Source organism: Garra rufa, chromosome 21, assembly GCF_049309525.1.
Source record: "Garra rufa chromosome 21, GarRuf1.0, whole genome shotgun sequence".
In the NCBI taxonomy this organism is placed as follows: Eukaryota; Metazoa; Chordata; class Actinopteri; order Cypriniformes; family Cyprinidae; genus Garra; species Garra rufa.
The window spans coordinates 24404872-24420739 of NC_133381.1; the positions used below are offsets into that span (position 1 = coordinate 24404872).

Below are 15868 nucleotides of genomic sequence, written 5' to 3' on the forward strand. Positions count from 1 at the left end.
ATAAAAGAAAAATTGATCATTTTAACCCATACAATGTATTTTTGGCTATTGCTACAAATATACCTGTGCTACTTTAAACTGGTTTTGTGGTCCAGGGTCACATTTGTTTTATTTTTTTAGTTTATAAAGCCGGAATACTTTGGGAGAAAAGCTTAAAAACAGTCTGTTCCAAACATACAGTACACGTTTATCTGTAAAATCCAACAAGCCAAAGTCTGCAGACTGGTTTTGGCAAATGGCATTGACTCCTCCAGACTGCAAATCGAGGCAGAAAAGTTGTTTAGTCCATTGGATTCATCTACTTTTGTTTTGTGCTGAGTCACAACCTTGGGACAAAACAGTGGGATTGACCTTTGACTGTTAATGAATGAACAACTTTCTCTCTCTCTCTCTCTCTCTCTCTCTCTCTCTCTCTCTCTCTCTCTCTCTCTCTCTCTCTCCCTATGTTTTTACAGTATTTACTGAAGATTCAGGAGCTGAAAGTTCGTCAAGGACCAGATCTACTGCAGAGCCTGATCAAGTACTTTCAAGCCCAACTTAAGTACGTCTAAAACCATGTTCAGATGCAGATTTAACCTAAGTTGGCTTTAGTACAAAAGTTGGCTAAATTGGCTTTCACATTACATTTACATCTGGGTTAAAAGGAATAGTTCACCCAAAAATTAAGAATACCCCATTATTTATTCACCCTCAAGCCATCCTAGTTGTATATGAATTTCTTATTACAGACAAATACAGTCAGATTTATAATAAAACATATCCTGGCTCTTCCAAGCTTTATAATGCTAGTAAATGGCTGTTGAGATTCAATAGTCCAATAGAAGTTAGTGGAGATTTATGGTTTATAAAGTTTTAAAATATAGATATTTTTCTTACAAATACTTTAATTCACTTCAGAAGGCCTTTATTAACCAAATTGAGTCTTGCGGAGTACTTTTTATGATGGATGGATGCACTTTACTGGACTTATTTTTGACTATTGAATATCAAGACTAATTCACTGCCATTATGAAGTTTGGAAAAGCCATTTTTAATATAACTCAAATTGCATTCTTCTAAAAAAAAGTCACCTAGGATGGCTTGAGGGTGAGTAAATCATGGGGTAATTTTCATTTTTAGGTGAACTATCCCTTTAAGACCCCTTATAAGACTGGGTTCAGCAAAAGAATCTAAAAATAATTTGAACAACTTGTACAGTGAAGATTTAATCCTGCTAATCATTCCACATCTGTCCGTTTGTAATGATTAAATCTCGGTGGCTTTGTGGGTGTGTGTCTTGATCAGTGACATTTAGGATGGCTAAACACTGCTATTGTGTGTTCTCAGTTTTTTCCAGGATGGACTGAAGGCTGCAGAGAATCTGGGTCCATTTGTGGAGAAGTTAGCCGCTTCTGTACATACGGTAATAGAAAGTTAGACCATGTGCGCAGACACATACTGTCCACACCTTCCATATTTTGAAACTCGCTTCACATGTTAGTCATGACCCAGTGTAGTCATAATATGATGAAGTAAGACTCTTCAAACTCCATCTGAGAAGATTATCATTGACACTTTATCATTGATTTTACATGTCTGGTCTGGTTGATACAGTTAAAAGATTCTGTTACATTCCATAAATTTCTTTCTACTGAATATCATGTCAATCTTTTTTGTTAGCACAGACATTAACTCTAGCCAGCAGCCTACATTGACAGTAGTTGAATACTTAATAGGTCATTTCAAAAAGTATGTTGCCACCTTTTTCCTCTTTTAAAATCTGATCGCATGTATCTTTTGCAGAGAAAACAATCCCAAAATGCATCTCAATCAACAAGCTTAATGAAAGAATAAAGTACTTAAAATGGTGGATGAGTACTGAAAAATATGAATAAAACTGTTTACTGTTACATATGTCTGCTAGATATTTTTATGCCGTTAACAACAAGCTATGTTGCTCACATGAGTATTGCTTTGCATTGTACAGAGAGGTATGACACACAGAGTTGCAAAAGTCAGTCACTTGTGTGGTTTCATGACAGTTGGATACTCCCTTAGAAACCTGCTGTCTATGCAAGACGGCAAAGAAAGAATTTTTGGACGGATTGCGTCCAGACTCTTGGATTTGTCTCACTTTAGTCTCCATAAAGAATAAATCTGTTTAAAAACACATTATATTCAGTATTTATCAGTTATCAGTTTCCCAGCAGCAACATTACTCGTTTTGTGTTTTTTGTTTTGTGTGGTCATGGTTGTAGAAAGATTTGATCCAGCCTAGAGTGAATATCACACAACAATAATGATCTTTCTTGTATTAAAGTTTGTCCTTTTGTTGATACTATGAGGAGAAGACAAGATTGGACATGTGAAATTGGTGTTGAGACGACAGTGTTTTATAACAAAACTGGTTTGGGTAATGTTTCTAAAGTGACATTTCTCCTGTTTCAACTCGCCCTCTTTTGATTATAACAAAATCGGCATTCGGCACATAAAAGGAAGTGAAACTCAAAAATGAAACAACCACAATCCAGCTTTCCAAAAGGAATGATTTCCTTTTAAAAATACTATGGAGACCGGTTGAAGAAATTGCTGGAATTTTGTTCTGGGGGCCAAAGCCATAATTTCATCAGGCTTTGAGAAATGCAGGATTTTTGGCTGTGTTGGTTTGGTTCTGGGCTTGATTACAAAATGGAGGGATGTGTTCCAGTGTGAGCCTGTAGTCTCTGTCATTTTATAACTAAGAGCAGTCACATTGTGTTGCACAAAAACAAGCCCCATTTCACTTTACTGTGATTTGTTCACAGGTTCGTCATGAGCAGGATGAAGAAGTAAAGCAACTCTCACAACTGCGTGACTCACTTAGAACACAACTGCAGGTTGATGGCAAAGAGGTAATCTTCCAGAATGCACTACTTCTAGCTCAAAGTAATGTATTTTCTAACTGAAAAAGAGCTTGTCTGTGGCCATAATTAGTATTAAAGACTTTATTTCAGCACGTTCAGACATGATGATGATGACGGCAATTATAATAATTAATCTTGTTCTGTGTCTTCACAGGAGTTTCTAAATAGGAAGAACTGTGGCCATGGATATAGCATCCACCAGCCTCAAGGCAATAAGAAATATGGTACAGAGAAATCTGGATTCCTTCTTAAAAAGAGTGATGGGTGAGTTAAAAATCACTGTCTGCTTCCATAAGTTGAGAAGGTCACAACCCCCTTGCACAAAAGCAATAGACCAACTGTTTATTTTTATTACCTGGGCTTATTCAAGGTTTTCCAGACATGATGCAGTATTCAGCTCCTGTTTGCTTTTAGTCACATGGGGTGAGCGTGTGTTCCTCAGGAAACACTGCTCTCAGTGTATGTAATGATATATATATGCCTCTTTTCTAAAACTGGAAGCTGAATAAATGAAGGAATGAGTTATAATATCCTGAGAGGCATGCAGCACAGATAGTTAGCAGCATAAAGCATCAGTCTAAGCTTTGAGACTTCAGGTTCATAGTTGAGAGTGTGTGTATGTGTGTGTCACAGAGTTTCTCTCACACAGATGTTTTCTGTTAAATGTGGTTTTGTCTCTTGTTGGACTATAGTCAGTCTTGCAATCTCTTAAAACTCTGAGCCCAGCCTAGAGCTCACAGAACACACACATGCCCACTTTCATCTAGACTACCTAGGTTTCAGTGCAATGCCATTTTTGTAACAATACAATTAAAGGAATAAGCATTTCCTGATAATTTACTCACCCCCATGTCATCCAACCAAGATGTTCAAGTCTTTCTTTATTCAGTTGAAAAGAAATTAAGTTTTTTTAGGAAAACATTCCAGGATTTTCCTCCACATAGTGGACTTCAATGGGAGCCAACGGGTTGAAGGTCCAAATTTCAGTTTCAGTGCAGCATCAAAGGACTCTACACGCTCCCAGCCAAGGAATAAGGGTCTTATCTAGTGAAACAATTGGTCACTTTCTAAAAAAAAAAACTGTACACGCTTTTTAACCACAAATGCTCATCCTGCACGAGCTTGACTTCTCGTATTACATAGTCACGTTGGAAAGGTTGCATGACGTAGGCGGAAGTACCGACCCAGTGTTTACAAAGTGAACAGGCAAAGAAAGTCGAACGCCCTTTACAATAAAAGGTAAAACAATGTCGGACGATTTTGAAGTTGGAGGAGAAAATGAGATGGAGTTTTTCACCTTACTAAGAACTAACCACGTGTGACCTTTCCAACGTGGTAATGCGTGAAGTAGAAAATTACCAATCGTTTAACTAGATAAGACACTTATTCCTTGGCTGGGATTGTGTAGAGCCCTTTGAAGCTGCACTGAAACTGCAATTTGGACCTTTAACCAGCTCCCACTGAAGTCCACTATATGGAGAAAAATTCTTCAATGTTTTCCTCAAAAACAATTTCTTTTTGACTGGAGAAAGACATGAACGTCCTGGATGACATGGGGTGAGTAAATTATCAGGACTTTTTTAGTCTGGAAATGAACTAATCCTTAACAGTTGGCTACTTGTTATTTCTGCTTATCAAACCGCCTATATACATTTTGATGCCAAGCAGTGTTGTTTTCGTCAACGATGACGATGACGAAATCATTTCGTTGACGCCACTTTTTTTCATGACGATAACGAGACGATGACGAGATAAAAATGGCTCGTTGAAGACTAAAACATGACGAGACGTGTGTGAGTTTTCGTTGACGAGACGAGAATAGACGAAAATGTTAGTGGGTGGTCCGTCAGACGTTTAAAATGCATGACATTTCCGCTTATTGTGCATGCCAATTAAAACTTAAAAAGTATCTGACGCTATGGCAAGCCGTTTTAGCATTAAATACTCTTTGCTGTACTAGTATGGCAAGCCGTTTTAGCATTCCATCCTTGTTTGTCTTTTATGTTCTAAAACATCCCTTCATTATTGTAATTATTGGTGAAAATAGTCGATCCGGAAGCTCACATTGTGTTGAACTATAGATCTACTATTTTCAGAACTTATAAGTGACACTACCCAACAGCAAAATACTTACTGACCTACATTAATTTGTTAAAAGACTACTTTTTCCCTTTTTTTGACTAAAACTAGACTAAAACCTTTTTGACATTTCGTCGACTAAAACTAGACTAAAACCTTTTTGACTTTTCGTCGACTAAAATTGGACTAAAACTATCACATATAGAAGTGACTAAAATTTGACTAAAACTAAGAAGCATTTTAGTCCAAAAGACTAAGACTAAGACTAAATCTAAGATGGTTGTCAAAAACAACACTGATGCCAAGGACACCTGAATATGATCATTTTATCTATGTGAAAAAAAATAATAGTTAGAAGTAAAGGTAAAATATATTTGTGACCCTGGATCACAAAACCAGTCATGAGGATCAATTTGAATCATACATTACACATCTGAAAGCTGAATGAATCAGCTTTCCGTTGACGTATGGTTTGTTAGAATAGGACAATATTTGGCCGAGATACAACTATTTGAAAATCTGAAATCTGAGATTGTAAAAAAATCTAAATATGTGACCCTGGACCACAAAACCAGTCATAAGGTAAAATTTTACAAAACTGAGATATATACATCATATGAAAGCTCAATAAATAAGCTTTCTATTGATGTATAGTTTGTTAGGATAGGACAATATTTGGCCGAGATACATCTATTGGAAAATCTGGAATCTAAGGGTGCAAAAAAAATCAAAATACTGAGAAAATCACCTTTAAAGTTGTCCAAATTAAGTTCTTAACAATGCATATTACTAATCAAAAATTACATTTTGATAGGTTTACAGTAGGATTTTTACAAAAAATCTTCATGGAACATGATCTTTACTTAATATCCTAATGATTTTTGACATAAAAGAAAAATCAATAATTTTGACCCATACTATGTATTTTTGGCTATTGCTACAAATATACCCCAGCGACTTAAGACTGGTTTTGTGGTCCAGGGTCACATATTGAGTAAATCGCCTTTAAAGTTGTCCAAATGAAGTTCTTAGTGCGTATTACTAATCAAAAATTAAGTTATAAGATTATAACTTAAGTTTAAGATATATTTATGGTAGGAAATTTAAGAAATATCTTCATGGAACATGATCTTTACTTAATATCCTAATGATTTTTGGCATTAAAGAAAAAACGGCCATTTTGACCCGTACAATGTATTGTTGGCTATTGCTACAAATATACCCGTGGCCGTGGGTCACGTAATCAGATTACTTTTTTCAAGTAACTAGTAAAGTAACAAATTACTTTTTAATTTACAAGAAAATATCTGAGTTACCTTTCCAAATAAGTAACGCCAGTTACTTTTTTCCCTAGTTATTGGTTGAAATCTCTCCTGTCCCCATGCTGAGAGAAATCGGGAGTAAGATGTTACTTAGTTCAAGAATAAATGTAAACATGCATTAATTCATCTCACTCACAAATAAAACATATTCAGTATTCCTCAAAATGAATAGAAACGGTGAAATGCAACTGTCAATGTGATGCAAACCTGCAATAATTAAATATGTGAAGTAATACAAATATATTTTATGCATTTAATCCCTTTTTATTAGCCAGTGTCTTTGCTGCTGACCTTTAATAAAAACGAACATTTTTTTTTTAGCTTTTTTTTATTGCTAAAGAGTGCTGAACTTTCTTCTTCTGCGGTCTACTTTACAGACGTGAATGGATTTTTCCTTCAGCCTGAGGCTTTTGGTGTGAAAGGGCTTTTACATTTGCCAAAAATAGAACTTTTTGTATTAAAAACAACAAGCAAACACTGCCGTAATGCAAAAGTAACGTAAAGCATTACTTTCCATAAAAAGTAACTAAGTAATGTAATTAGTTACTTTTTTTAAGGAGTAACTCAATATTGTAATGCATTACTTTTAAAAGTAACAGTGTATACCCATGTTACTTATGCCTGGTTTTGTGGTCCAGGGTCACATTTTTATTTTTCTTCACAATAAACCTTTGGTATGGAACTATTATGCTAATACAGATGAATACTGAATGTGGATTATGGTTTTTCCATCATTTTTGTGCTTTAGGATCAGAAAGGTTTGGCAGAAGAGGAAGTGTGGGGTTAAATATGGCTGTCTCACCATTTCACACAGCACGGTGAGATTTGAGAGAGACAAACACACAGCTCAACACCTTCCAGTTACACATACTTATATTATATAACAGTCTTTTAAATCTTTATGGATGAGGGGAACTTTCTCTACATAAAATCCTGTGGCTGAATCACTAGGTTGTAATCAGTACTCTTGCTTAAGTGATTATTGTTTAATTAGCACAAACCGTAAACTGACATTGGTGATTACACACAAAGGCTGTTTCTCGCTCTTATAGTCTCTAAAGGCCTGCAATCAAATTTTCCCATGCTGGATGAGAAAGTCGCATCGCTCATGTATTAGCGATTTCCTCTCAGAACCACAAACTACAGGCCAAAACACATAAAAGTGTTTCATCTGGAATCATCCACATTGTCAAAAACCAAAACTTTCACTGGTTTTGCTTACATTTCTGTGTGCTTTCAGCTTCAGTGTTTTAGCAACCATAAACTTTATGTAAGCTTTTACTCAACATCTTTAGCATTAGTCCTGCACACAGTTTGCATTTGATTTAGTGAGTGACCGCATGTGTGATAAGAATGCACTTTAAGCATTTTATGACTCTTCTCTCACTCTCAGATCAACAGACCACCCGCAAAGCTCAACCTCCTGACGTGTCAGGTGCGGCCCAACCCTGAGGAAAAGAGGACGTTTGATTTAGTTACACGTACGTTGATCTTTGACCCTTTTCATCTCTGCTGTGGTATGCAGAAAAGGACTATGTTTGGAATGGGAAACAAGCATGCTAATGATTGAATAGTGTGCGGTATACACTGTATACTGCCTGCTAATCTTCAAAAATAAGTAAAACAGAAGGCTATGTACATTTTAAGCTGTACTATACTACATTGTTCAGTTATACAGTTGCTCAGTTTCTCATCTCATTATATATTTTTAGGGCTGTCAAAATTAACGCGTTAATAGCGCGTTAACGCAAATTCATTTTAACGGCACTAATTTTATTAACGCGCGATTAACGCAGCGCGCATTTTCTGTTTGACCCACTACGTAGCCCATAGTTAAAGAAATGGATGCAGAGTGTTGCCAACCTAGCGAAAAGTGTCTAGCAACAATACATTAACACATAATTGGACAAACCTAATATAGTCTCTCCGGTTTTACTGAACGAGCGCAAGGCCTCCCAATGCGTGCGCACCTCCCTCTCTTTATATCTGCGTCTGCTCTGTTCAGCGAGCGGCAGAGGAGCAGCGCTTTCAGTTAAAACAGATGTTATGTTCATTCCAGTGCTTGAAGTGGGCCAGTACGCAGGCACTTCTGTATTTTATCCTTTTGCGTACTTGCACTTTTTCATGCGTACCGGCACTTCTGGCATATTTAATGAATGCAAGCGGAGTCGGTGTACGTTAGGATTGGTGCTGTGGAGTTGATGCGTAAAGCTACATACGAGTATGCACGCGAAAACGGCGTATTATATGCACGTCAAACACATGCATATCATATGCACGCCAAAGTTAATTTCAGCTTATAAATAGCACGCCAAATAGAAACAGAAAGTCGTGCTAGTGCGCATTTTCATGAGACCAGGCTCTCCAATCAGTACATTATAACCAAAACAATACATTAAAAAAAAGAAGCAGGTTTTTGCGATCACATAACTTTAAATGAGTAAACTCCTAAAAAGTCAAAGGATCCTGAAGGAATTCAGACAGGAAGTTAAAAACAACGATAATAATGCAGGGAGTGACTTATGTCCAGATGCCGGTAAATGATTCTTTTCAGTGATTGAATCATGATCATAATTCAGGATTTTTTTTTTTTTCACTTTGGTTGTCTGATAACAAAAATACTTAATCAAAACAATGGAAACAGTTTTGTTGAGAACTTGGCTGCATCAGATTACAGTATGTGGGCACCGAGAGGCAAAGAAATGTAATAATAAATGTAGATTTTGCATGTTCAGAAGAAGTGAGTTGCCCTGTCCGGCAAATAATATAAACAAGCTTGTGTAAGTAAATTGCTCAGTGCAAAGAAAGAGAAGTAATGGGAACCTGGTGTTTCTGTGTTCTTTTTTTCATGTGTCTAATAGACATGAACAAGTTATTTGAAAAACATCTATGACATTTGAAACAAGTTAGTCTTCATGTCGAGTATGGTTTCACTGATAATAAACACATATTTGCTTAAAGCATCCATATTTGTCCATGCCAATGTTGATTAGAGTATTAAAAACTTTAAAAAGTATTAATTTAAGGTACATTTAGAACAGATAAAAATGTGCGATTAATCGCGAGTTAACTCATGACAACCATGCGATTAATCGCGATTAAAAAAAATTAATCGATTGACAGCCCTAATTTTCTGATTTTTATTTTGTAACATTTGGTTTTAATACATGTAATGCATCATCTGGATATTCTATGCAAACATTTGCATACTCTGTACAGTACTAAATACCTCAGGAATAATAAGGATAGTATGCTATTCTGGAAATAATGCTGCTGGTGTAACTGACCAAAATGTGACTCATTCAAGGAAATCTAATGTAAAATACAGAATGTAAACCAGGTGAGTTGTTTTTTGCATGTAGGTGTTTAGAAATATGTAAATAAAGTTTTGAGAAATGGGTATGTAGGTGTGGGTTGATCATGAAATGTAGGTAAGGCAAGTGGCTAGTCCTGACCTGTTTTTTTCCGTTGATTTCCTGTATATAAGAATGTTTTTTCCATGTTTTCTTTGCATAGAGACCCACCGACCACACATACTATTTATCTCTTACTTTCTCTCTCTTTGTTCTTACAGACAATCGCACATACCATTTCCAGGCTGAGGACGAGCAAGAATGCATGATGTAAGTGCTGAAGTTTACACACACACACACACACACACACACACACACACACACACACCTAATCGTACACTGCAGAGCGCCATGTATCGACATGCAGAAGAGAGCAGGTTCAAAACCTGCTTCTCAAGTGGAGAGATAAAAAACGGAAAGAGTAAGATAAAGACACTGAATTGTTAAAGATGCAGCGGATGTATCTGAAAGGTCACCTATTGTTAGGGAGATATGAATACATGTATTTTTCTTGTAATCCTTCAATCTGTTTTCTTGCAGATGGGTGTCTGTTCTGCAGAACAGTAAGGAGGAGGCCTTGAACACGGCTCTTGGAGGAGATCAGCTCCAGTTTCAGGACAGTGGTCTGCAGGTGCTCGTCCGAGCTGTGATCTCAGGCCTGAGAAACCTGCCTGGAAATGAGGCCTGCTGCGATTGCGGAGCCCCAGGTCTTGAAAATAGCATCATAATGCATTTACAAACTGTTAGGGGCTGTTCACACAGAGCCAGGTTTGGAAATTAACGAGGGCTTGTAAAAAATGGCACCAATATTCAAGACAAATTCAAGAATAAGGGGTACAAAATGCCCCTGCACAATTATTAACAACATATTATGGCTGTTGCGATTAAAATTATATGTGAAAATGAATGAAAAGTGTCATTTTGCGGAATTACATTTCAATTTGATCACACTTCGTCAGATTGCTTGTAAACGATTTCACTTTTTGGGCAATGTTGAGCCTTATAACCAAATCAAACATGTTTCTGTTGAATTTACGAACACATTGGCCAATCAGAGGCGCTTAGATTAGTCAGTGCTGAAAACGCTGGAGCTGTGTCCCGAATTCCCTCATCATTAGCAGCACAGTGCAGATATGATGTAAATAAAATATTAATTGCGTATTTTCAGTGATTATAACTGGAGTTTTTTTTTTCATAACTAGTGCTAGACTTGGCTAACGCCATGGCCGACGTGTTTGTCTTTGAAGCCAGATCATTATCACAATATAAAAAGCAATAATCTACAATATTTTTTGTCATAATATTGCAGTCCTATGATCTCCTGTTTTTTTTACATGTATAATTCAGGCACAATTTTAAACAGTATGTTTTTATTGACAACAGTTTAAAATATTTATTAAAGAAATTGGGTAAATTTAGGTGTTGGACATTAAAGACAACATATGGTTTAATAAAAATTGCCCTCACATATATAAGAAAATTGCCCCTGGAAATCAATTGCATGGGGTAAATTATGCTCCTTAATGGAAAAGTTCATTTCTGACCCCGGACAGAATGTGTTTTTCCATTCGATTTAATGTAAACATGCTAGACAGATGTGCTTTACCACTGGATTCGCTTCTTGTGTCTTTTTATTTTGAAATGCTAAAACATGTTTTGTGTGAATGGCCTTTTACAGAGTTAAATATACAGAAATCCTGTGTGTTATGCTGTTCTGAATCATATCAAAATTAAATTATGGTTAGACAGAGCAACATTTAATTTAAACCTTATGTAGGTTTACAGATGTATTTCTTGCTCAAAACTATTTAGATTAATTAAAATTTAAGCATTGCAGAACAACAATTAATTGGTCAGCAAATGATGTTAATCGAGATCGAGAAATAAATGTTTGAATGACGTGTGTTGTGCTCTTCAGAACCCACCTGGCTCTCCACTAACCTGGGCATTCTCACCTGTATCGAGTGTTCAGGAATCCATCGTGAGCTCGGAGTACATCACTCACGAATTCAGTCTCTCACTCTTGATGTCCTGAGCACATCTGAGCTCCTGGTAAATACACACACACACACACACACACACACACACTTACTTGTAAAAGTGCTGTTGGTCTGCATGTGATGCCAAAATCGTAAAAGATAATTTGGATCCATTCATTATATAGTCCAGATTTACTGTTTTTTTTTTTTATCTTGAACTTTTTACCCATAATCCACTGGGACTGAGTCAGCAGTTACTCACAAGTGATTCGCTCACATCTGTGCATGTTTATATGAACTTTTTACCTCTGACGGTAAAGCAGACATTTTCCAAGTCCAAGTGCTTTTGCACACATGAGTGTTATTTATTAGATAATTAGTTACTTGTTTTCAATTAGATTACAGATAAATGACCAAACGTGATGCTGGATGCATGAATTCAGAGTTCAAGTGTCTGCAAATATTTCTTTTGATTCACAGTTGGCAGTGAGCATTGGAAATGCCAAGTTTAATGACATCATGGAAGTCAACCTCCCCAATGACACAGTCAAGCCCCTCCCAAAAAGTGACATGTAAGTCCTATTGTGCAGTTATGTATATACAGTGAGGGAAAAAAATAATAACAAGAGAACAAGAATAACAACAAAAAATCCAGAAAAACGTTTTTTTTTTTTTAAGTTATAAATTGATTTGCATTTCAATGAGTGAAAAGTATTTGACCCTTTCGCAAAAAATGACCAGCAGGTTTACACACATCTCAGGAGGAATTTTGTCCCACTCCTCGTTACAGATCCTCTCCAAGTCATTAAGGTTTCGAGGCTGACGTTTGGCAACTCGAACCTTCAGCTCCCTCCACAGATTTTCTATGGAATTAAGGTCTGGGCACAGGCTAGGCCACTCCAGAACCTTAATGTGCTTCTTCTTGAGCCACTCCTTTGTTGCCTTGGCCATGTGTTTTGGGTCATTGTCATGCTGGAAGACCCATCCACGACCCATTTTCAATGTTTGACAGTGGGGATGGTGTTCTTGGGGTCATAGGCAGCATTCCTCCTCTTCCAAACACAGCGAGTTGAGTTGATGCCAAAGAGCTCAATTTTGGTCTCATCTGACCACAACACTTTCACCCAGTTCTCCTCTGAATCATTCAGATCTTCCTTGTCAAACTTCAGACAGGCCTGTACATGTGCTTTCTTGAGGGGGACATTGCAGGGGGGGGGCCTTGCGGGCGCTGCAGGATTTCAGTTTTTACTACGTAGTGTGTTACCAATTGTTTTCTTGGTGACTATGGTCCTAGCTGCCTTGAGATCATTGACAAGATCCTCCTGTGAAGGTCAGGGCTGATTCCTTACCATTCTCATGATCATTGAAACTCCATGAGGTGAGATCTTGCATGGAGCCCCAAACCGAGGGAGACTGACAGTTATTTTGTGTTTCTTCCATTTGCGAATAATTGCACCAACTGTTGTCACCTTCTCACCAAGCTGCTTAGCTATGCTCTTGTAGCCCATTCCAACCTTGCGTAGGTCTACAATCTTGTCCCTTACATCCTTGGACAGGGTGGAGAGTTTTGAATCTGATTGATTGCTTCTGTGAACAGGTGTCTTTTATACAGGTAACAAACTGAAATTAAGAGCACTCCCTTTAAGATAATGCTCCTAATCTCATCTTGTGACCTGTATAAAAGACACCTGGTAGCCAGCAATCTTGCTGATTGATGGGGATCAAATACGTATTTCACTCATTAAAATGCAAATGAATTTATAATTTTTTTTTTTTTTTGTTATTCTGTCTCTCACTGTTCAAATAAACCCTCAGATTTTTTTTGGCTTCATTTTTGCTTTTCGTTTGTGCGTCTCAGGACAGCAAGAAAGGAGTACATTGTAGCGAAGTATGCAGAGCGACGCTACGTCCTCCCAAAAGAACACTCTGAAGCGTACCACGTGTATGACACTGTGAGGTGCAAAGATCTCACTTCACTACTACAGCTCTATGCAGAAGGAGAGGACCTGTCTAAACCATTGGCTACACCTGACGGACAGGTGAGAGTCTCAATCCCACCATATACACTAGGCTTGCTGCGATAGCTGTGATTGACAGTGAAACCGGTATGAGTATGCAACACCGGTTTCGTCTCTTGTCCACCAAAATTTTATTTTTTTATTACATTAAGGTGTATGCTGTGCCTCCCAGGCTTTCGTATTCGTGTTGCTAATAAACGTTCTACGTTACTTATTTCGTTCCAGTGTTTACTGATTTTCAGTTTTGTATACCCATTTAAACTTTGTGTAATTTGTTATTTTATATTAGGCATATAACATGGCGTATTTTTATTCATTTTTTAAATAAAAGTTCATTACATTACACTAATGCCGTTAATTTAAAAGTGAAAGTAAAATGCGCATGGCGCTTTTACAAGCTATTTAAAAGTGAAGGAAAAGAGGGAAAACTCAAACAAACTAAAAACAAACAACTGCTTGACGCCGAATTGCCGCTAATTTGAAAATGAAAGCAAAATGTGCATTTCTACCGAAGGAAAGCAAGGGAAAAACTCAAATGAACTAAAAAAAAAAACAGTTGCTAGACGACGACTTGCTGCTGATTTTAAAGTGAAAGTAAAACTCACCAAAAGTCGCCGAAAGTTGTTTGAAGTCGGTTTTGTGTGTCCCAGCCTTAAACATGCTGTCACTCATGCTTTGGACATAGCTTTCAAAGATCTCCTTCCCTCATATGAGGCTTCCTGTGGTTTAGTCAAAAAGATGTTTAATTCATCTTGATTAATTTGACCTATAAGCAAAAATGAGACATCTGTGTGGTTATCCGTCATTAATCGCACATCATTCACACACGCTCTCTGTAATTCTGTATTTCCTCTCTTTTTTTCCATCTCTAATCAGATTTCCCTCTCCTCAGCCCACTCAGGAAGTGAACACAAGCTGTGTAATGACTGCTGTACTTGTGTTTGAGTTTGTTTTGTGTATGTGTGTGTTATTTGGCCAAAGTCTCTTTTCTAAGACTTGAATGATTCAGTAACTGAATCACCAACATTTTTATTTTAGCACACACGCATACACTCACAAGAGCAGAATTGTATAACGCCAACTCACAGTTTAATTTATTAATCTTCTCCGTCACTCCACATCCAGTCTGCTGTGATTTATTGAACTGGTGAATAACAGCACGCTTGTTTCGCAGAGACAGTGTCCAGTTGGCAGCAGCCAGTAATTTTATCTTGTTCTATTCTAATAGGATCTGAAGGAGACTGGTCTTCACTTAGCTGTGCACATGTCTGAGAAGACTTCTCTGGCTCTGGTGGATTTTCTAGCTCAGAACTGGTGAGAGAAATCTGCTATTGTCATGGATGTGTCAGCACCCAGTAGGATGGCAATCAGCTGACCACTTTGTGTGTGTGTTTCTTAGTGGCTGCCTGGAAAAGAAGACAGCAGAGGGAAACACAGCACTTCATTACTGTGCATTATACAACAAACCAGAGTGCTTGAAACTTCTGCTCAAAGCAAAAGCTGTTTTACACACAGGTATACAATAATTACATACATGCAAATTAAACTATGAACATAGTGGATGGATGGATAAACATACTGTGACTATGACAGACTGTGATATAGATAGATAGATCAGTCTGTCCTGATTTTGACCCTTCCATTGTTCTGCTTGTCCTGCAGTGAACTCATCGGGTGAGACGGCTTTAGACATTGCCAAGAGACTGCAGCACATGCAGTGTGTTGAACTGGTGAGTATCACATATTGCACAAAGCTTTTATTGACTTTGTGTGTCTATGTAAGCACATGTTTGTAGAGATATAATTCCAAGGTTGACTAAGTTAAACTTTATCCTGTTTAATATCCTGAAGTCTCATATGACAGTGTTTTCATAAGGAACTTTCCTTGACCCTTCCCTTGCCTATAATAATATCATCACATAAAACAAACCTAGTAATTGTTGTAAATGTCAGTATCTTAAAAAAAGACCAGGGATCATCCAACCTGACTCATTACAGTGTAAAAACAACAAACAAGTTAATAAAAATAGAGCTGGATTTGAATCTTTGGATTTGCTCTATCTAATAGGAGTTTTCTGTGGATTTCTTTGTGTGTATGTTTAGCTGGAATTGGCTCACAGTGGGAAGTTCAACTCTCAGATCCATGTTGAATACACATGGGAGACACCACAGGACATGTATGACAGTGAAGATGATCTGGATGAAAGGGTCTGTAACAAGATTAACTATTTCTTA

General features: G+C 37.2%; 1 protein-coding gene across 2 annotated transcripts in view; it reads left to right on the plus strand.

The window, feature by feature from the left end:
• Positions 1-15868, plus strand: part of asap3 (ArfGAP with SH3 domain, ankyrin repeat and PH domain 3) — a 45307-nt gene that overhangs the window by 21640 nt on the left and 7799 nt on the right. For both annotated transcript variants that reach the window (XM_073827099.1, XM_073827100.1), the window contains exons 7-21: positions 456-541; positions 1327-1402; positions 2784-2870; positions 3037-3146; positions 7032-7101; positions 7677-7764; positions 9858-9906; positions 10177-10343; positions 11555-11688; positions 12096-12187; positions 13474-13654; positions 14862-14947; positions 15033-15148; positions 15296-15363; positions 15737-15841. In XM_073827099.1, the coding sequence (XP_073683200.1) occupies positions 456-541; positions 1327-1402; positions 2784-2870; positions 3037-3146; positions 7032-7101; positions 7677-7764; positions 9858-9906; positions 10177-10343; positions 11555-11688; positions 12096-12187; positions 13474-13654; positions 14862-14947; positions 15033-15148; positions 15296-15363; positions 15737-15841 (1515 nt within the window). The remainder of the gene's footprint in view (positions 1-455; positions 542-1326; positions 1403-2783; positions 2871-3036; positions 3147-7031; positions 7102-7676; positions 7765-9857; positions 9907-10176; positions 10344-11554; positions 11689-12095; positions 12188-13473; positions 13655-14861; positions 14948-15032; positions 15149-15295; positions 15364-15736; positions 15842-15868) is intronic.